Raw genomic sequence first — 22,895 nt, forward strand, 5'->3', positions numbered from 1 at the left:
CTCAGGGCATGGTGGAGTATTTCTGTTTGCGATTGAAAGGCTAATAACTCAGCAAACAGGATTAATCTGGAGAAAGTCTCTTCAAAGCATCTGTAGCATCACACCTTGGGGGTGCTGGTGAGAACAGTTCCTCCTGCTTCATTCTTTCTGGCCAGCCCTTGCTAGCACCTGCTGTGTGCCTGGTTCCACACCAAGAACTAAAGGAGGGGAAAAGCCCCTGCCTACATTTTGAGACATTATGGGAGAACTCTTCCTGCCCCCCAAGAAAGCCCCCAACTCTTTCCTAATACAGCTGTATTGGCACCCCTCTGGGTATTACAACTGCTTGGTCTTTCTTTTTCTTCCTCTTTTTCTAACTTTACTTCCCCGCCCACCCAAGCTGTCTAAAAACTGTAAACTTCTGCAAGGGAGGAAAGAAGGAGGGCAAATAGCAAATTGCACTGAGTTCATTTCGCATGGATCTGAGCTCAGTAAATTAGGCATCTGTCCAGAGCCCTTCATGTCTCTGCGGCAGAGAGTACTGGACCTTTCCCAGTGAAGGGGAGACTGAGGTCCCTCGTTCCACACAGGTCCCCTTCTCTCTCCTCTTCACCTGCCTGAGGCCTTGAGTACCCTGAGAACCTCACTGTAGTCACCACACATCACCATTCTGAAGTGCTAAGTTATCATATTGTCCACAAGAGGTATAGGGGAAGAGCCCTGGGTGCAGACACCCAAGAGCTGGTTGTGAATCACTTGTTCTTCTGTCATCTTCTAGACACCTGCCTTACACATTGGTAATCACCATTCTGCTTATTCTGCTTACGTCGTGGAGTTGTTAAATGGACCTACTTAAATGACGAATGGGAAGGTGATGTGTTTTTTATTTTTGTTTTTGTTTTTTTGCTGATGCTTAGATTCTCCTTGATACCCCCCTCCCCTACCCCCCCCACACTTCCTGAGTATGATCATGGTCATCTGACAATCAAGGAATAACTCTACTGGCTATGGCACAGCCATTAGGCCTAAGGCAGGCCTATCCCTGCGTAACTCTGACTTGGAAACAGGGGTTTTGCAAAGATTTTGGAGCCAGGCTTCCATGGTGGCCTCCTAGTCTTACCATTCTCCATCCTTGCATTGAGCAGAATGAGACGTTTCTCGTGAAATCTTGTACCCTTAACCTTACCTCCTGCTTTGCTTGTCCAAAGTGACAAAGATTATTTAAGGGTAGCAATTATGTGAGTCTGTTGTTCTTGATTATTTGTTTGCCTACTTATTGTTTTATTCTTGTGTGCCTAGACAGATGCACGGAAGGCACTACTCTGTCATGCCACATTGTGAAGTCTTCTTTCACCAAGATTTACACAGGTCACAAGAAACCCCCTTCCTCTGTACAACAGTCCACTTTCCTTTTGTAGTTTCAACTCACTGACGATTGAGCTAAGCCGCACGCTCTGCTTCTCTTATGCAGTGGTGTCTCCTCCACTCTCATGCCTCCCCGCACTTCCACACTTCTAATCGGAATCCTGACCATTCTCTGTGCTGCCCCTAGGATGGTAGGAACGAGCCCCTACAATGTGTTCCACAGTTCCTGCACTGACCCACGTGGTGGCCTTTCCACACTTCAGTCCATCTCCTGGTTTCCTGACCACTTCCTCCATCCAGATCTGAGTTATCTGACTGGAGGGACTGTATCCTGTTCATGGTGATACCCTAGCCTACCACACAGGCTTGACATACAGTAAGCATTCAATAAGTGTATTAAGTAAACATATACATAAGTAAATAAAATAAAACCACAAGTATTAGCTCAGAACTCCAAGGTTCACAAGATCCTTTTCATCCTTGCAACAGTTCTAACATGATATTCGGTTAGAGATGTAACACTTCAGAGTTTAAAGATGTCAGGTGACTCACCCATGATCACTGTGTGAGTACAGGTATTATTGCTGCATAATAAATTGCCCCACATGTTGTAGCTAAAAGCAGCCACCATTTTATTTTACCCAAAATTTTGTGGGTCAGAAATTTGGGAAGGACTTGGCTGGGCAGCTCTGGCTTGGAATTTTTCATGTGGTTACAGTCAGACACCAGCTTGGGCTGCAGTCGTCTGAAGAGTCAGCTGGTCAGGACATCCAAAATGGCCCACTTGCATGGCTGGCAGCTAATGCTAGTTGTTGGCGAGGAGCTCAGCTGGGGCTGTTGACTAGTGCTTCTACAGGTGGCCCCTCCAACATGGTAGTCTCTGGAGAGTCAGACTTCTTAGATGGTGACTGGCTTCTCTCAATGCAACCCTCCCAAGAGAACCAGGAGAAACTTCATGGCCTTTTCTTTCTTTTTCCTTTTTTAAAATTTTTATTGGAGTATAGTTCATTTACAATGTTATGTTAGTTTCAGGTGTACAGCAAAGTGAATCAGTCATACATATACATATATCCACTCTTTCTTTTCCCATATAGGCCATTACAAAGTATTGAGTAGAGTTCCCTGTGCTATACAGTAGATCCTTATTAGTTATCCATTTTATGTATTGTGGGTTGTGTATGTCAATCCCAATCTCCCAATGTATCCCTCCCACCCCTTTCCCCCCGATAACCATAAGTTTGTTTCCTATTGTTACATCTGTGACTCTATTTCTGTTTTGTAAATAGGTTCATTTGTACCATTTTTTTAGATGCCACATATAAGCAATATCATATGATATCTGTCTTTCTCTGTCTGACTTATTGCACTCAGTATGACAATCTCTAGGTCCATCCATGTCACTGCAAATGGCATTATTTAGTTCTTTTTTATAGCTGAGTAATATTCCATTGTATGTATGTACCACATCTTCTTTATCCACTCCTTCATGGCCTTTTCTGACTGAGCCTTGGAAGACATACAGCCTCACCTCTGCCATTCTCTGTTAGTCAGAGCAGGAACAAGCCCACACAGATTCAAAGGTAGGAGATTGTACTTCTCAATGAGAGGTGTGTTAAACAATCTGGGGGCTGTGTTTAAAACCACCACAGTAAAACAGAATTAATGAACCAAGACTCAAACTCAGGTATCCTGACTCCAAAGCCAAGCGTTTTTGGACCTTCCATGATGGATGGAGGGGTGTGTGTGTGTGTGTGTGTGTGTGTGTGTGTGTGTGTGTGTGTATAATGAATTTTGAATGCATAATACAGTTCAGAGCTAATGCAGTGTATCAATGAAGGCCTCAGTTCTTCAGATAGGTACAGGAAGACTTATTCTGCTAACAACATTATTTATGATAAATTATTGAATTGTCTGTGTTCCAGTTTCATGCCTGAAATGTAGATGAGAAGGAGAACACTTATCCCTCTGGGATTACCTCTTTGCCCTTGATTCTGACCAACAAAAAGAGTATTATTTGGAAATAATATGTCTTAGACAAAAATGCATATCTTAATCATACATGTAACCAGGAACAGGAGGCTGCTCTTAATCTAATCCATGTCATAAACTTGTTTATTTTTTAAAGTTAAAATGATTTGTGTTCATTAAAGCAAGTCTCTAAAATTCCTAAAAGTGCCACCAGAAAAATAAAAACTTCCTATAACCCCATTATCTAAATATTACCAACATTTAAATTTTGCTGTAGTTAATTTTCAAGCTTGATTTATATTTTTCTATATGCAATTTAAAAATCAACTAAATTAAGGTATATTTGATGTACAATAAACTGCATCCATTTAGAGTACACAATTTATAATACATCACCTTTTATAATACATCCTTTTATATTCATCCTTCTTTCTATCCACAACATCAGGCAACCACAGATCCTCTTTTTGTCACTGTAGATTGAATTTGCCTCATCTAGAATTTCATTTAAATGGAATGAGACAGTATGTATTCTTTGTGTGTGGTATCTTTCATTCTACCTAGTTACCTTGAGATTCACCTGTTTTGCATGTATTGGGAGTTCCTTTTAAAATACTGGCTATTATTCCATTTATATGGATATGCTTTATTTTATGTATTCACCTGTTGATGGACTTTGGGGTTGACTGCACTTTTGTGCTACTGTGAATAAAGCTGCTACAAACATTCATGCACAAGTCTTTGTGTGGCCATATGATTTCATTTCTCTTTAGTAAATAACTAGGAATGGAATATCTGGGTCATATGGTTGTTGTGGGTTTAACTTTTCGAGAAATTTTTTTTCAGAGTAAGTACCTGATGCACATTCTCATCAGCAGTGTATGAGAATTCCGCATGCTTCAAAACTTTGTCAAAATTGGTAAGGCTGATCTTTTTTTAAAAATTAACCATTCTAATGGTTGTGTAGTAGTATCTCATTGTGGTTTAATTTTCATTTTCCTGATGAATAAAGAGTTTAAGCATCTTTTTATGTGCTTGTTGCCATTCTGAGATTTGTTTTTTTCTTGAAGTATTTCTTCAAATAACTTGCCAATTTTTCAACTGAGTTTTTGTTTCCTTTTTATAGAATTATAAGGAGTCTTTATATTTTCTGGATACAAGTCCTTTGTCAGATATATGTATTACAGACAATTTCTCCCATTCTATGGCTTGTCTTGTCTTCGTGATCTCTTTAGAAGATTTATTTTCATTTTTATAAAGTTCTATTTATATATATTTTTTTATTTTATGGTTCATGCATTTGGTTCCCCATCTAAGATCTTTGCCTACCCCAATGTCACAAAGACATTTTTCCTGTTTTCTACTAGAAGGCTAATAGTTTTAGTATTTACTTTTAGTTCTAGGATACATTTTGAGTTAATATATGTATACAGCATGAACTAAGGGTCTGTGCTCATTTCCTCTAGCATATGGCTCTCCAGTTGTTCCAGCAACATTTGTTGAGAAGGTTTTCCTTTGACAACTTTATGAAAAATCCGTTGTGTATATTTCTGAACTCTCTATGCTGTTGCATTAATCTATATGCCTATCCTTTAGCCAAAAATGCACTATAGCAAGCCTTGAAAACAGGCAGTGTTAAGTCCTCCAGTTTAGTCCTGTTTTAAAATTGCTTGGCTATTGGAGGTTATTTGCACTTCCATATAAATTTTAGAATCATCTTGTTGATTTCTACCAAAAAAAAAAAAAGCTGCTGGGATTATAAGTAGTGTTTCATTTAATCTATAGATACGTCTGGGGATAAATGGCATCTTAACAATATTGAGTCTTGCAACCCACAAATGTGGTATATTTCTCCATTTTTTAAGGTTTTCTTTCATTTCTCTTAGCAGTTTTATGTTGTTTTCATTGAAGAGATCTTGCATGCCTGTTGTTAAACTTATTATTGTGTAGTTTAGACTTTCTTGTACTGTTGTGTGGAATTGTTTTTTAAATTTTATTTTCCAGTTGTTTGCTGCCTATATATAAAGATACAATTAACTTTCTTATGTGAAACTTTCATCTTACAAACTAAAGTCACTTATTCTAATAGTTTTGTAGATTTCTTATGATTCTTTTTCTAAACAGTCATGTCATCTGCAAAAAATATGGTTTAATTTCCTTTATACTCTGTTTTTTATTTCTTTTTCTTGCCATATTGAAATGGCTAGAGCAAAGCTGTTTCTGTATGTTTGATTTTCAGCTGTTTGACTATAAGGATAGACTTTTTTCCCCCCTCATATTTATTCTGTTCCCTGAGCTTTACAAATTTGCTAGTTTATATCTTATGCTAAATTTGGTGCATTTCAACCATTATTACTTTAATTTTTAAAGTTATTATTCTGTTTTCTCTCTTTGCCTTCTGCAACTCTTTTTATCCATATTTAGAACTTTTGGTATTGTCCTGTAGATCCCTTAAACACTGTTTAATTTTTTTTTCAATCTTTCGTTTCTCTCTTCTTCAGATTAGAGAATTTCTATTAATCTGTTTTCAAGGCAATGATTATTTTCTCTGTTATCTCCATTCTATTAAGCCCATACAGTGGTTAAAAAAAAATCACATATATGTTTAATTTTTTTTCCTTTTAAAACTTCATCTGCTGTACGTATGTTTGTGTATAATTTTCCTGCTCATAATTCTTATTTTTTTTATTCATTATAATTATCTTCTTCCTTACCCCCATTGAGCACAGTTATAGTAGTTGTGTTAAGGTCCTCGTCCATCTGCATCATCTTAGGTTGACCTTTGCTGATTGTCTTTTCCCTTGGGAATGGATGAAACTTTCCTGGTTCACCATATGTTGAATAATTTCGGATTGAATTCTAGAAGTTGTGAATTTATTGTATGAAGATTCTTGGATTCTTTTTCTCCAAAGAATGTTGAATGTTGTTTTGCAGGCAGTGAACTTGGTTAGACTCCAGCTGTCTTGCCTGTGGTGAGCAACATCTTAAATCTCAGTTATTATTATTACTTTTTTCCTCCAGCTGAGCTGGTTGGAGTCTGCCTTAAACATATATAGTTCAGAGGTCAACCAGAGATGTGGACAGAGACTACAGACAGACTACAAAACCCTTCTCTAGGTCTCTCCATTTTTGGGGTCTCTCCCTCACTCCCTGGGAGCATTCGGTTGATCTGGGATCCGTCTACTGGGTCCTCAGTCCAGAAAAAAAATCAGTCTTTGTCCTGTTGTTTCTGTTGCCCTGAGCCATACAGAAACTGTGACCTACCCTCAGGACCAACCCTGAAACATAGGAAATTCACCCAATGCTGCCTGCTTTCTCCAAGTTTCAACTCCTTCCCAAAACATACCTGCTTTTATTTACTTTCCAGAGCCCTCAGGTAGCATTTTTTTTTCTTTTTTTGTCCGAAATTTATTGTTGTTATCTGCAAGAGGGTTGGCCTGCTAATATTTTATTCCTTTATGCCATAAGCAGAATCTCTACTATATTCAATGATTATTATTTTATAATATAGAGTTTATGTTTTTTACCCTCCTTTCTCAAAATGGATATTGGGCAGGCACAAATAATTTCTACAACATCTCATCCTCATCAAGACCCTTTTAATATTCCAGCATAATTAATTATTCCCCTCAAGTTGGATATTTCCATTTTTCTATATTTATAAATAACATGGCAATGAGTGTAAAGCTGCATAGGCAATGAGTGTAAAGCTGCATAAAGCCTTTCCTATATTTAGGATGGTTTCCTTAGGGTGAATTCCCAGAAGTGGGTCAAAAGGGATGGAGATTTTTTAAGGCTCTTTTTTATATTGCCAAATTGCTTCCCAAAAGGGCTGTGCAAATTTGCACTGCTTGCAGCAATTTAGGAAAGTGATCATTTCATAAAACCCTTGCCAGCGCTGGATATTATTAAACCAAGAAATAACATTTTTCTATTTGAAGAGATGAAAAATTATAACCAAGAATTTATGAACACATATACACATAATATTTTAATGCCAGAAGATAGAGTTTTCTGGTTCTATGACCGGAGACTCTAAAATGAAATAAAGGTATTACAGAGAGGAAGACTCTGAAAAATGAAATTCTGAACAAATAATCACAGAGAATTACAATGAAGGAGGAATTTGGGAAGCATAGAGGGGGAAGCTATATTTGCACAGGAAACTAATACATGGGAAAAAGGCCAAAATGTGGAACAGTTTAGCCTAAACTTATGAAAATACTCCCAGAAAGGCTGAGACTTCAAATTTGTCAGTGCCTGGTGGGCAAATTGGAAAGAAGACAAATAAAACAAGCTTTTAAAATTGCTTTTGGAACAGTAAGAACAAGAAGATGATTGTCCCATTGCATGAAACAACTGAAACCTTATAACCAGATGAAAGTATAAAACTAAATTCATTCTGAGTCTGTCAGATCTGTCACTTATATCAAGAAAACAATCTGAAAACTAGTAAGGGGAGAATAAAGATGTTTCATAAGGAATGGAGTTCTAACACACAGAGGAGGTACTAAGTATTTACTTTGAAGTGTCTTCCTCAAGTTCAGTCTCTCAACCCAAGCAAATTACTTTTCCAGGGCTAAAATAATATGAAGATATGTTTTCAGAACCACAAAGTTACTTACACTCTTGGAGGAATAAAGGTAGGCAGAGAAGCCAAAAATCTGAAATGCGCAAATCTTATCCTGATTTCAAGTAAGTGGTGAAGCACTTTTGAAACATGATTTTGATCCTCAAGCACAATAAGATGAGTTGGCCAAATTTACATAGTGAGTGTGTGGGATCAGAAGTTGGGAGCGTCAGAAGCCATCTTGGGTTCACTGCAAATAAATCATGCCAGGTGAATTGCAGTTCTACTTTGGATATACTTGTTGCACAGGTAGATCAGGGAGATACCATGAAACAGGATATCTAAGTGTCAGCAAGATATTTGACAAAGCTTCTCATAGGTGTATTGCTTTTTACATGTGTTTATCTGAATATTCCATCTTCCCAATTAAGTGCCAATTCTGTGATGGCAGGGAATATTTCTGTTTACTGTCTACTGCATATCCGTTACCTGGTATATTATAGGCTCTCAACAGATATTTATTGAATGAACAACATTTTTTTGTTGGTTTTCAAAGGAGGAAATTGTAGAGTGCTTGATAGTATAGTCAGTTTTATTCAATTATATGTTTCCAAAGAGTTTTCATTAAGGGACTGATGTCAATTTGAAGAGAGTTCTATAGCCATGAGCTATCAAGTTCTATTCTCCATCTAGGTCTCTTCAGCACTGATGTCCTTGCCTTAGGTAAGGGAAGGCCTGGCATGGAACTCTGGGAATAGCAAGGACCACAGTTAGACATCCCAATGCATTCCTTCTCTGTACTGGCTGTATGGCCTTGCCAAAGACAAATAATCTCTGCACACATCAGTTTCTTAATATTTGAAACAAAGAGGCCAGCATCAACTTCATTATACTCTTAAACGTACTATGTGATTTTAAGTTACATAAACATCTAATCTGTGACTTGACATGTTGTAGACACTCAGTAACCTTTCATTCCTTTTCGTACCTCCTGTTCCTTTTCATATTTATCCAATTCACAGGGGACATATAGTCAGGGAATAATGAAAACATGAGATCACAAGATTAGGACCAAAAATATCCTGAGATACTAGAAGAAAGGGCTGAAATAGATACAACTTGGTAGTATAAAATGTTTTTTACTTTGGTTTTAGAAAAATCAATTTTATAAATACATGATGGGAAAGACCAGATTTATTTGCAGTGCATGTGAACAAAGAACTGAGGGCATATTGAACACAAGTCAGCTGCCGGTAAAGCGGAAGCAGTCCTGGATTGCATTATTATAAGTTTCGTGTTCAGAGAAAGGGAGGTGACCGTCCGTTTCTGCTCGGTGTAGGTCAGAACACACCTGGATTATCCTGCCTAGTTCTGGACATCAAAACTCAAAAAGGAGTTGAGCAAATTGGACTATGTTGAAAAGAATCTGACAAAATGAATTTGAAATATGGGATGCACATCAAAATCACAAAGATTGGAAAGCAGTGATGCAATACCCAGTGTTACAGAGGAAATAGTGAAATAATCACTCTTATATACAACTGATCAGGATGAAATTGGTATAACCTTTCTGGAGGACATCTTGACAATATAGATCAAAAGCTTTAACTATGTCAATACCCTTTGACCCAGCGATTCATCTTTTTACTCTCAAGAAAATTCTACACATGGATGCATAGGGATGTGCAGAAAGATTTATCTTTAGGAAGGTGTGATGCAATATTACAGTGAAAATTGGAAACAATATAAAATGTAAACAATAGAGAATTGATTTAAAATATACATCGATAGAGTGGAATATATTGCAGGCATTAAATGATATTGGAGTCAGTACTTAATGATATGGGATAATGTGTGTGACATAGTTTATTTAGCTTTGTCTTAATCCCACAAGCCATCTCAATTCATTAAGAAAAAAAAACAAAAACAGGAAGGTGAACAAGAAGAAGAAAATCTCAGTATTCAGAGAAAATCACTATTAACACTTTGGTGGTTTTAGGTATCTAAATATGTATAGATGATTATATTGATATACATATAAATCTAGATATAGATCTAAATGTGTGCATATGCACACACATTTGATATATGTAATTTATGTAATAGCAAAAGTGTGAAGAGTATAGTTGGATCCCAATATGTATTTCTGACATAAGTGAATAAATCAATATATGCTTAGATATTTTTAACAAAACTCACAAGATGTACTCATGTAAAAAGACCATAAAATCTAGTTGTAAAAACATGTGCATATAAAAGGTAAAAACCTAGAAGTAAGAAAGGTCAATTGGTAGTGATAGCATTTGACTTGGTTATTATTTTCTTCTTTGTGCTTTCTTATTTTTTTTTCTAATTTTCTACAATAAATAGGCATTGACTCTGTAATCCAAAAAATCATAATTTTTGTAAAATGTGTGATATAAGGAATGGCTGAAGGTATTAGTAGGGATATTTTTCTTGGATGGAAAGATTATAAATGGGCACATGAGCAGTCTTCAGACAGCTGAAAGGCCATTGTATGGGGTCATGGGACAGCCTGAGCCCATGATTCTAAAAGGTTGGACAGAATCTAGAGGGGAAATTATTTATTACAGAATCTAGAGGGGAACTTCATTCTTGGCCAGCCTCACGGACCCGAATCTGCTCTCTTATTCTCTTGTGTATACCTTCTGGGCCTGACACTGTATTCTAGTCTTTGCCATTTATGAGCTTTGTGACCTGGAGTAAGTCATTTGTAGTGTCTTTCATTCAGTCTCCTTATCTTTCAAATGAGGATAACAATAGCTCATGCAATTATTGTGAGAGTCAAATGAATTACTATCTTTGGGAAGAAAGTAAAGCATTGTTATGTAATACTGGGTTGGCCAAAAAGTTCGTTTGGGTTTTTCCATAACATCAACCTTTTTAGACCAACCCGGTATTTACTAGATGTTAATGCTTTTTTTTTTCAGTCATACAGTATGTTATTAACAGGACAGACTTAGGATGTGGGTCTCTGGACACCCAGTTCATCTTCCCATTGCTCAGGGCTGCCATATGGGGACAGGTTGGAAGGAGTGTGGATGTTTTTGTAGGACTAGACAAAGGGGAGTGTTGTGGTTACCTACTACTTCATAGTATACCACCCCAAACTCAGTGCCTTAAAACAACAGTCTTATTTTGCTCATGGATTCTAGAGTCAGGAATTCATAAACAAGAAAGGGAAGATAGACTGTCAGCTTTACAATGACTGAGACTCAGCTGGAAATACTCAAACACCTGTGGGTGACTCAGATGTCTGGAGGCTAGAATCAACTAGAAGCTTCTTCTCTCACATTTTTGCCACCTGGACTGAGATATCTTTTTTTTTTTTTAACCATCTTTATTGGAGTATAATTGCTTTACAATGTTGTGTTAGTTGCTGCTGTATAACAAAGTGAATCAGCTATATGCACACATATATCCCCATATCCCCTCCCTCTTGCATCTCCCTCCCACTCTCCCTATCCCACCCCTCTAGGTGGTCACAAAGCATCGAGGTGATATCCCTGTGCTATGCGGCTGCTTCCCACTAGCTATCTATTTTACATTTGGTAATGTATATATGTCCATGCCACTCTCTCAGTTCGTCCCAGCTTCCCCTTCCCCCTCCCCACTGGACTGAGATATCTTGAAAGCTGGGCTCAGCTGTGACTGTTGACTGGACCACTTACACTTGGCCTCTCCTTGTGGCTAAGACTTCTCACAGTGAGGGGCAGGTTTTCAAAAATGGAGTAAGTGTCTAGAGAATCAGCATGTCAAGAGAGCCAAGCAGATGCTGCATCGCCTTTTATGACCCAGCCCAAAGGTTATGCAGAGTCATGCCTCTTTATTAAAAACGCATGCCTAAGGCAGCCCAGATTCAAGGTGAGAGAAATTAGCCTTCACCTTTGACAGGGGAGTGGCAAAAGTCACATTGCAGAAGAGAATGTGGGATGGGAGATTTTGTTATGGCTATCTTTGGAAAATCCAGCCTCCCACAGGAAGCAATGGGATATTCCAGAAGATAAAGCTTTACTGTCATGAGATACTGAGTTAAGCTTGATCGGAGAGCTTCCCCTCCACAGGCAAGCAGTTCTTTGAGCCAAAATCTGGGGATAAATTGAGATTTGTCCTTTCTTGGATAGTGGAATGATTACCTCTGGGATGGCCATATTACACTAAAGGTCAAGTGAGGAATAGCTTAAGCTGGAGCAATAAAGACAATCCATTAAAAAAAAATAAACATAACTTTTATTAAATATGTTTTTTTACAGTAACCAAGCATTAGATATTCATTGGAGGAAAATTATAAAATGCAGATGAAGAACAATAAGAAAAATTTTTTAAATACTCCAAATTTTACTACCCAGGGAATAACCACTAGAGCATCTTCATATATTTCTTTCAATATCTTTTTGTGCGTGTGCATGTGTGTATATAAGTATATATATGTATATATATGCATACATTTACATACTTTATGTGTGTGTGTATTTTTAAAACAATAGGATCGTTTTGCACTTACTGTTTTGCAATATGCTTTTTTAAGCTTGGTTCATAACCCTAGATCATGAATATCTCAGAATGACTTCTACTTTCCTCTTCTTTATTTTTTAAATTAAAATATATTTAATTTTATTACACGTACTCAGTGGAATTCACACCAAATATCAGCAAATATGTATAAATTTACACAAGTGAAATCCCTCTTTGTATTCTTCTCTGTTTACTTTTCCATTCAACAATATATCATGGGGAGGTTTGCATGTCAATAAATAGAGATTTATGTCACTGTATTTAATGATATCATAAAAGTCTGTATTAGAGATATGCTACCATTTTTTTAAGCAGTCCCCTATAAATGGGCCTCTAGGTCATATTTTTTCCCCTGAAATTATAAACAATCATGTTTAATTATATTTTACCATAAAGATATTTTTTAACCATAAAGATCAATTTTTAAAAATTCAACATAAATCCCAAGAATGCTGCAGAATCTTCTTCTCTGGCGATCAGGTAAACCTGGGTTTGAATCTAGGTCCTACCACTTCCTGGCTTTGTGACTATGGACAAGGAGGGCCATGTCTCCCAGACTCTGTTTCCATGTTGGAGGAATAGGAATATGTGTAGTCACCTCTGGGTGAAGTGCCTGGCCCTGTGCCTGGCCTATAGTGGTACCTGATGACAGGTAGCAGTTGTGGTCAGAGCATCTCCAAATGGTGGATGTGTGTGAACATCTGTGGTTTAGCCCTAGAGCTCAGAGCAATTGCGAGCTGTGTGGTTTAGGGTGTGGGAAGTTTAGCCACTTTTGTCCTCTTCCCTTGACTGGTACCATTTGTATTCCCTGGGCAGTTGGGGGTCAGATGGGTTTTGCATTCCCAAGCTACATATTTCTCTATCTGGCACAGTTCTGGGCAATCTAAAAATGCAGTATTGCTGTCACCAGCTCGAGGAAGACACGGAGTCTGAATAATTTAACATGTCACCACCATCCATCATGATACCAAGAGCACAAGAGATGGAGTGTGGAGGAGTGGGTCAGCTGGGGGCTGCAGAGCAGGTCTGTGGACAGGGCAGCCCAGTAAGAGAAAGTACATTGGCAATGAGTTAATTCTCAGGCCCAGGATAGACTATACATCCTAACAATTGCTCCAGCTTTTTCCATAATATGGCTTTCAAGTTGTTCGGATGCCCTGATTTGCCTCAGAGCAAACCTGAGGTCAGGTCTCTCCTTGCCACAAAATATCTGTGTCATCTTGGGGGAATCTCTATAAACTTCTGAATGTCTCAGTTTACTTATCAGCAAAATTGAGATAATTCCCATGTAGAGGGCTCAGCATCATGCCTGGAATATTTTAACTGCTTCCTCACCAGGAAGGAAACTCCAGAACAAACGTCAGGAAGTTTTGTCTGTTTTATTCACTGCTTTATCTTCCCTCAGTGCCCAGAAACAATGTTTTGATACAGAGTGGACACTTGGTCAATAATCGTTGAATGAATGAATGAAAAAATGAGTGTTGTGGTTATTTGAGGTGACTACTGGGTCTGGGACAGACTGACTGGTCACCCTCTGTGACCTCAAACACTGGGTCAGGATGCCTTGAGCCTGGACGCTTTCAACAGGGCTCTGTGATGTCTCCACTTTGCTCTCACAGTTCCCCATTATACAGTTTTATCATGAGTCTTGCGATGCTGCAAAGCAAACAGAGGGTTTCTCTCTCTCTTTTTAAAACATTTTATTTATTGAGGCAAAATTCACGTAACATAAAATTAACGATTATCTATTTAAAAGTGTGTAAATTCATTGCCATTTAATACATTCACAAGGTGTGCAACCATCACCTCTGTTTAGTTCCCAGACATTTCCAGTACATCAAGAGGAAACCCCATAACTCATTAGCAATCACTCCCTATTCTTCTCTTCCCTCTGCACAGCCCTGGCAATGACTATTTCTTACTTATTTCAGATGTTTTCTATAAATAGAACCATATAACATATGACTTTTTATGTCTGGCTTCTTTCACTTAGCAAAATGTTTTGCTCAGATCCAAAGCGCTGTTTGCAAGGTCCATCCGTGTTGTAACATGTGTCCAGCATTCGTTTTTATGGCCGGATAATATTCCATTGTATGAATAGACCCCATTTTGTTTATCTGTTCATCAGCTGGTGGACATGTGGGTTTCCGCTTTTGGCTATTGTAAGTAGTGCTGCTATGAATATTCATGTACCAGTATTTATTTGAATACCCTCTCCAATTCTTTTGGATATGCCTAGGGGCAGAATTCCTGGGTCATGTGTAATTTTATGTTTAACTTCTTGAGGAACCAACTGTCAAATTGTTTTCCATACTTTCTGCACCATTTTGCATTCCCACCAGCAATGTGTGAGTGTTCCAGTTTCTCTATATCCTTTCCAACACCTGTTATTTTCTTATTATTTTGATTGTGGCCAACCTAGTGCCTAAGAAGTGGTATCTATCTCATTGTGGCTTTGATTTGCATTGCCCTAATGACTAAGGGTTTTTTTTTTTTTTTTTTTTTTTTTTTTGCGGTACGTGGTCCTCTCACTGTTGTGGCCTCTCCCGTTGCGGAGCACAGGCTCCGGACGCTCAGGCTCAGTGGCCATGGCTCACGGGCCCAGCTGCTCCGCGGCATGCGGGATCTTCCCGGACCGGGGCACGAACCCGCGTCCCCTGCATCGGCAGGCGGACTCTCAACCACTGCGCCACCAGGGAAGCCCTAAGGGGGGTTTGAATCAGACAAAATCCAGGTTCAAACTGGGGGGCTCCGTGGCTTATAATTTGTGTGATCTTAGATAAGCAGTACTGAGGTTCCGCAGGTTGGTTTGCCCCTCAGTAAAACTGGGATGATTCTTACCTCTCAGACCCCATGTGAAGTGTGGATGGGATATTGTGTATAAGGTGTCCAGAGCGGTGCTTATCCCACTATGGTATGTGCTTTGCCCGTCTTCTTCATGCTCCATCCCAGACCACTCAGGACCAGAAGGAACAGAGGCCTATGGAACAAGGGCCAAGGAGCTGCTGCTTCCTCTCCTTTCCTCTTGCCAGCCTCTGCCATTCTCACTTTCTCTCGGCCCCTAAATAGAAATACTTGAGCAGCCCTGTATAATTAATGGCTGTACTTTAGTTCACTGTATCACCAATTTCATATTAAAATGCTAGTAGAGGGGGCCCTTTTCCATTTGTCTGAATCATCTCCAAGTCAGTCTGCAATTGGCCTGTGGCCCCTGCAGATTCTATGGACACTCAGAGGCTGTTCGCCTTGGGTGGCTGTCACCTCCCTACAATGTCACAGAAGGCAGGGAGTCGCCACTCCCACTCAGTGGCATTTCCATTTCTTCTCCTAAACTCAGGCAAGCACTGAATGAACGAGGAGTGTGCCCTCACTCTCACTTCTCTGATCTTTGTGCTGTTTACATACACCGTATCATTTTCCTCATAGTGACCGTGTGAGCTGAGAGTTACTGTCCTCTTTTTAAAGGTGAATTCAGACAGTTTGGGGGCCTTGCCCAAGCCCACACACCTAATAAGTGGGACCATGGTTAGAACGCATATCTGACTCCAGTACCCTAATTTCTTGTACAGAAGTGCATGACCTTTCATGACTCATGGATTAGACCAATCTAAAAACCTACTAGCCTTTAAGTGCCTGAGGGCAGAGACAATGGCTATTGTCTTTTTTTTTTTTTTTTTGCGGTACGCGGGCCTCACTGCCATGGCCTCTCCCGTTGCGGAGCACAGGCTCTGGACGCGCAGGCTCAGCAGCCATGGCTCACGGGCCCAGCCGCTCCGCGGCACGTGGGATCCTCCCGGACCGGGGCACGAACCCGTGTCCCCTGCATCGGCAGGCAGACTCTCAACCACTGCTCCACCAGGGAAGCCCGGCTATTGTCTTTTAATGGAATCTGAACTACACCATTTTTCATCCAAATCACATTTAAAAAATTCAGCACCTTAGTGGGGCCCATGGCTTATACATCTCTCCAGATTCTGGTCCTTAATTATACTCAGGAAATGTGTCATATAAGTGCCTTCAGAGCTGTGCTCTCTGGTATGATAGGCAATTGAAATGTGCCTAGTCTGTGCTGAGATGTGCTGTGAGCATAAAATATACACTGGATTTTGAAAACTTGTGAAAAATATATTAAATATTTCAGTAAAAATAATTTTATGTTAATTACAAGTTAAGATGATAATAGTTTGAATATATTGGTTGAATCCAATATATTCTGAAAATTAATTTTATCTGTTTACTTTTTACCTTTTTAATGTGACTAGTAACATTTAAAATTGCATCTGTGGCTTGCATTATATTTTGGGTTGATGTAGAGGCAGCCTCTCTGAGCCTCAGTTTCAACTCTGAACATGGTACCTTGGGACTTACAGGAGGGATGTGAGGGCCAGAGTTGTGGGAATGGAGGGGGGACCTGGAGAAGCCAGGGGCTTGGTCTTGGGGTATGGGAACATGTGGAATGCTGGAGGCATCACTAGGATCTAGCTGAGTGTGATGAGAGTTTCCTATCTATAGTAGAATTGCTGAGGTTCCAGGGAGGAGCGGTGAAGAGTGGAAAAGGTGCCCTGGTGCTGGGGACAAGTGACAGACCTGCTGATCCTCAGAGGTCAAGATCATCAAGCTTTTGCTACCGCTGTACCTCTGCTCGCTCTATCTCTCTCTCTGTCTCTCTCTCGCTCTCTCTCTCTCTCTCTCACACACACACACACACACACACACACACGCATGCACACACACTTTCCCAGGTTTTCGTAGCCATGAGGCAGGCTTTGCAGGCAGACCTGATTTCAATCCCAGCTCCCTCAGCATGTCTCTTCACCTCTCTCTGAGGCTCGGCTTATTCATCTGTAAAGCAAGGTTCACAATGCCTTCCTTACAAGGATGGCTGTTCCAGGGAGAAGCGGTGAAAAGTGGAAAATGTGCCCTGGTTCTGGGGGCAAGTCACGGACCTGCTGATCCTCAGAAGTCAAGATCATCAAGCTTTTGCTACCGCTCTACCTCCGCTCTCTCTCTCTCTCACACACACACACACACACACACGCACGTACGCACGCACGCACGCACGCACACACACTTTCCCAGGTTTTTGTAGCCATGAGGCAGGTTTTGCAGGCAGACCTGATTTCAATCCCAGCTCCCTCACTCAGCACCTCTCATCACCTCTCTCTGAGGCACAGCTTATTCATCTGTGAAACAGGGTTCACAATGCCTTCCTTACAAGGACGGCTGTGGGCATTAAATGAAGTCTTTACTCATATTTTATTGTACATCAGCCTCGGGACTAAGGGAATCGAGTGCAGCCACTGTCTGGATTTGAACTGTGGGTTTATAGCTTATGAGCTGTGTGACCCCGGGCAGGTTACTGACTTTCCTTGTGCCTTCATTTCCTCATCCGTTCAAAGGGGAAGGAAAGTATTAACCTGCTTCTTAGGGTTACTGTGAGGATTAAACAAGGCAATGCAAGTAAAGGGTTTAGAATCATGCCTGGCAGAGGGACAGTGCTATGGAAGGCTTAGCTTTTCTTATTATATCCGAATTGCCTGGTGACTTTTCCATCCCCGACTCCCCCTCACCCGCTGCCACAGCTAGACTGTCCCAGTAGGGAAAGACTCCTGTCTGAATTCTGTCTTCCACGTTCACCATAATAGGCCATTTGTTTGGGAAAGGAAGGAAGATGAGAAAGAGGAGGAGAGGGAGGAAGGAAGGGAGGGTTTAGCTGGAATGTTTAAAAGTACTGCAGTAGCAGTAAAGGGCATGGAGTAGACTCCTGACAGGCAGATCCCTGCCTTTTCCTCTGCTGCCCAAACACAGCAGGAAGTATGACAGATGCTTCCTGTACTTAAGGCAGCTATTTCATCACATGCCTTCATTTTCCCCTTGGCCAAAAATTATGTGTAGGTGAACGAAAGTCCCTCCCTCGCTCCCTCCCTTCCTTCCTTCCTTCCTTCCTTCTTCTGTAACAGTAAAATATTTTAATGGAAATGTTAAAAGCCTACTGGTCTCTAAGACCTCTGCTCTTCCACTGCTTCCAGAATCTCCACGGGGCGTCTGCCAACTCCATTTCAAAGGAGAGCCTTTAAATGGGGAATTGCATCCGGTAGAATCTGGAGTCTCCTGCTGTCTCCAGGTCCTGCTTTTAGTTGCTGGGGATTGGCGAGATGAGCGCTAAGGGACAGGGACAGGTAGTGGCTGAAGACACATTTGGGGACAGTGATCAGGTATTGTTGTCCCTTGTCCTCTCCCATTCATTACAACATACTGTCTCCAGGAAGGAGGAGGCCAAGTATTCATTTTTTTCCATTTTACAGGGCATTAAACTGAGAAACAGTGTCATAACGGTTAAAAATTTGAGCTTGGCCGTCGGACACCTTTGGGTACCAAGTCTGACTTCACTCATTGTTCACAAATCACCTTCCTTTCTGAACATTGGTTGCTTCATCTGTAAAGTTGGCATCATGATACCTCCCTCCCATGAGGACTATGAGTTTGGAATGAGATGATGTATGCAAAGCTCATAACACAGCACTTGACACCTTGATGCTTAAAGGACAATCTTCTTTCCCCAAGGTTCCCTCTTGAGTTGTTTGCAGGGAAAGCAGTTTACATACTGGAGAGCCCAGATCTGGAGCTGGACAGTGTAGCCCTGAGTCATAACTCTCCTACTCATCAGTTGTGTGACTTTTGGCAAGTAACTTTGCCTATGTGTGTCTTTATATTATTGTCTTGTATGTTAATTATGCTTTCCTTACGAGTATGTCACAATGAGGATTGTATGTAATAACGTATAGACATCTTCTAGATACATAGTAGCTTGCTACATGTGTTGCTGGAATGAATGAATGTGTAATAACTGTTACAGAAAGCATGTCTAAGAGTGGGATTTTCGTGGACTGAACGTCATTTCAAATGCCCCACCGGAGGAAGTGACAAAGTAAATCCTTTCACAAATTGAACAACATTTTCCTCTATATTTTTCTTTTCTTCAGGTGGAATTTTTGGAATAGGTAATAGGTTTGCACAGTGCCTGATCCAAAAGATACAAAACATTTACAGGGAGAAGTAGTCTTTCTCCGGCGCCATCCTTCAGCCACTTATGTCTCCACCCAGGACAACCATGTTTACCAGGTCCTTGAGCCTCCGCCCAGATGTAGTCTGTTGATGTAGGTGTCTGAAGCTCCATTCACTAAACAGTCTCCTAAACCAGACTCCCTCTTGTTTCCCACCCCAACGTGCTCTGAGGCTCTCCCATCACCATTTCCTCTCTAGGGTAAAGAGTTCACCAGTCCTTTAAGCCCTCTCTTTCCACATCCTGGACTAAAAAGAAATAAATAAATAGAGCACAGAGAAAATAAAAATTACCCATATTTCTCCCTGAAGAATTAACTGTTATTAGTAATTTGGTGTATTTCTTCCTAGCCTTTTTTCCTTTATCGGTTTTGTAATCAACCATTCCTAGCGTATGAATGCATCGCCTTTTTCCCCCTCCACGTTCCTCTGAGTTTCTCTCTGAAGCATCCCTTGCACTCATCTCTTCCTCTCCATCCTCACCAGCCCTGGCCTCACCTAGACCCCCATCTCCTCTTACCTGGTGATCCCTGAGACTCCTGGCTGTGCTCCCTCCCTGACACCCATTCTGAGGTCTGTGAGCCACCATCATGTCCCTCCTGGCATGCACAGCTGCTGAACTGATTCTCTTGCTTCAGAACCTTCCATGACATCCAAAATTAAGCCCCCAGTCCTCATTGTGGCACTCGGGGACTTCCCCTGGGTGGCTCCAACAGATCCTTCCCAGTTAGCACTCTGCTCTGGTGCCTCTTCCTGCCCACACTCCCCCTCCCCAGGGATGCTCCAGCTCTTACCTCTCCTCCCAACTCCATTTTCTACCACTGAAGCCCCCCATCCATCCTTCCAGCCCTGACCTAAAATCTACCTTCCTCCATAAAGCCTTCCCGGGTCCTCCGTGTTGGGATGGATTGCTCTCTCCCATATTCCCCATGTCTCATTGTGTGGGAAACATGGCCATGAGTTAGATTAAAGGTTCCTTAGGATCCCATTTGTCGCCATGACTAGCTTATGATCCCCTGGCTGGCAAGGACCGGGTGGTATCTATCTTTGCTTGTCCTGTGTCTGGCTCTGGGCCTGGCATAGAGGAAGCACTTGACTGAAACGTGTGTGTGAAATTAAGTCACCTGGAATGTTTTCTCAGAGATAGGTTCATCATTCTAAGCAACAATATACCTAACAATGATCTGGTACCCACCCTGGACCAGGTATTTAAGTATCACATCTCCTTTAATCTTCAAAGCAACTCCACAAGGTTAACAGCTTTTCCCCTATTTTAGAAAGAAAGAACCCAGGACTCAGAAAGGTGAGGCATCTCCTCAAGGTCACACAGCCCCAAGGCTGCCAAGCCATGGTTAGAACCCAGGTCCGAGCCATGGCAGAGCCTGAACGCCTTCTATAAATCATGCCAACTCCAGGGTCACTTGGGATTTACAGAAAGGAGTCTGGGGATGGGGTTGCTGATCTTTGGGTTGGATGAGAGATTTAACAAGCTTCTGGAGGCCTGTGATGACTGATGGATTGTGATTTTTGCACAGGGGGAATCAGCTTTGGGAGAACCAAGGGGACGTCGGGTTCAGAGGCAGACGATGAAACGCAGTTGACGTTCTACACGGAGCAGTACCGAAGCCGTCGCCGCAGCAAAGGTAACAGAGTCCTTGAGAAGGTTCCAGAACCAGGGTTTGGAGGAAAATCTGGGAAGCAGCTTTTGTGCTTCACGACAAACCCTAAATCTTCTTCAGCCTGGTCCCTATCTAGTTAACACTGAACTTGGCGTCTGATACCCTGAATACCCAGTCTCTGTTTGCTTTCTGTCTTACCCCATTCCTCAGCGAATTTAAGTTTATGCAGTTTTTAAAAAATCCATCACAATAGAGAATCGGATTGAAAGGAAAATCGGAGTAAGGAAAATAATTCAAATTCAGCTTAGATGTATTCACGGTAATCCGTGCCATGCTGTGTTGTGTAGTTCTTAGAAGGAGCTGACAGCTTAACTCAGAGATTCTTAGCAACCAAAGTGCAAAAGGAAACATACAGCAGTAAAATGCACAGGGTCTGCAGGATAAAACTAGCGTTTGCTCAGGAAATTCTATTTACCTGACACAGAGACCAGACAGAGAGTTCTCCAGTTGGTTCCAATAAACAGCACTCTGGGAGGGCTTCCTGGAAGTCGAAGCTAGACAATGACCTGGGCCCAGACTTGGCTCTGTCACTGTTCATCCACAGAACAGAAGCAGTGATCCTAACATTCCAGTGTTTAAGATGGGGTAGCAGTACCTCCCTCTCAGGGTAATGGTGGGGACTGATGGAAACATGAGCATCTCCTGTTTTTTTTTTTTGTTTATTAGTTTTTTTTAATTTATTTATTTTTAAAAATTTTGTATTGGGGTATAATTGATTTACAGTGTTGTGTTAGTTTCACGTGTACAGCAAAGTGAATCTGTTATACAAATACATAAATCCACTCTTGTTTAGATTTTTTCCCATATAGACCATTACAGAATATTGAGTAGAGTTCCCTGTGCTATACAATAGATAACTAATAAGGACCTACTGTAGAGCATCTCTCGTTTAACTACAACTCCCGGCAACAACTTTTCCCTTTCTCCACGGCCACCATCCTAATGCCTGTCCTCTGCATCCATTGCTTAAAAACTGTTACAATCACCTTCTCAATATTCTCACCTACTGTTTCCAACCCATTTTCAACCCTGCAGCCAGAGAGATCATTTTAATAACGGAGATAGGGATCGTGTTGCTTCTTCTCTGCTTAGAAGCTTTAATCCGTCCTTTTGTGTTTGGGAGAGAATGTGAAGTTCTTGCCACACCCAGGATCCCCTGAGGGGTCTGGCCCTGCACATCTCTCCAGGGCTCCGTCTGCGCTGCTCCGCAGCTCTCTTCCCCAGCACTTCCCCATCTGTCCCACCAGAAACGTCACAAACATTCTCTCCCAGAACACTTCCCCCGCCCTCTCCGACTCACTTCTCCTCACTCTGACATCTCCATTTAAATGGCATGTCTTAGCTGAGCCATCCTACGTCTGATTTCCTTGTTTCATTCTACACCAGCTCCTGTGCCGTTCCCTCTGCAGACTTCACCCCTGGAATTTTACATTGACCGATACGTTCTCTGGGCAATGTTTGTACCCTCCACCGAACTGGAAGTTCACGAGAACAGGTACATCCATTGTCACTTGTATCCAGCTTTCCATCCCTGCCCCAAACACAGGGATGGGTCCATATTTTTGGTTCAACTATAGGTTCATATATTGGAACAAATGAAGGATTAACGAATGAATGAAATCAATTCCTAGCCCAGTGTCTGGATTATTACGAGCGCTCAGGGTGAATGGTGGTTTTCCATCTGGCCCCTCTTGTTTTCTCTTACTCCATTCCCAGTTACTGGAAAAAGAAAAAAA

General features: G+C 41.0%; 1 protein-coding gene across 3 annotated transcripts in view; it reads left to right on the forward strand.

The window, feature by feature from the left end:
- Positions 1 to 22,895, forward strand: part of ASTN2 (astrotactin 2) — a gene marked incomplete at both ends in the record, with an annotated part of 919,723 nt that overhangs the window by 301,818 nt on the left and 595,010 nt on the right. For all 3 annotated transcript variants that reach the window (XM_079706619.1, XM_079706617.1, XM_079706618.1), the window contains one exon: positions 21,016 to 21,123. In XM_079706619.1, coding sequence (XP_079562745.1) covers positions 21,016 to 21,123 — 108 coding nt within the window. The remainder of the gene's footprint in view (positions 1 to 21,015; positions 21,124 to 22,895) is intronic.

Source organism: Hyperoodon ampullatus (genome assembly GCF_949752795.1).
Source record: "Hyperoodon ampullatus genome assembly, chromosome: 6".
NCBI lineage: Eukaryota > Metazoa > Chordata > Mammalia > Artiodactyla > Ziphiidae > Hyperoodon > Hyperoodon ampullatus.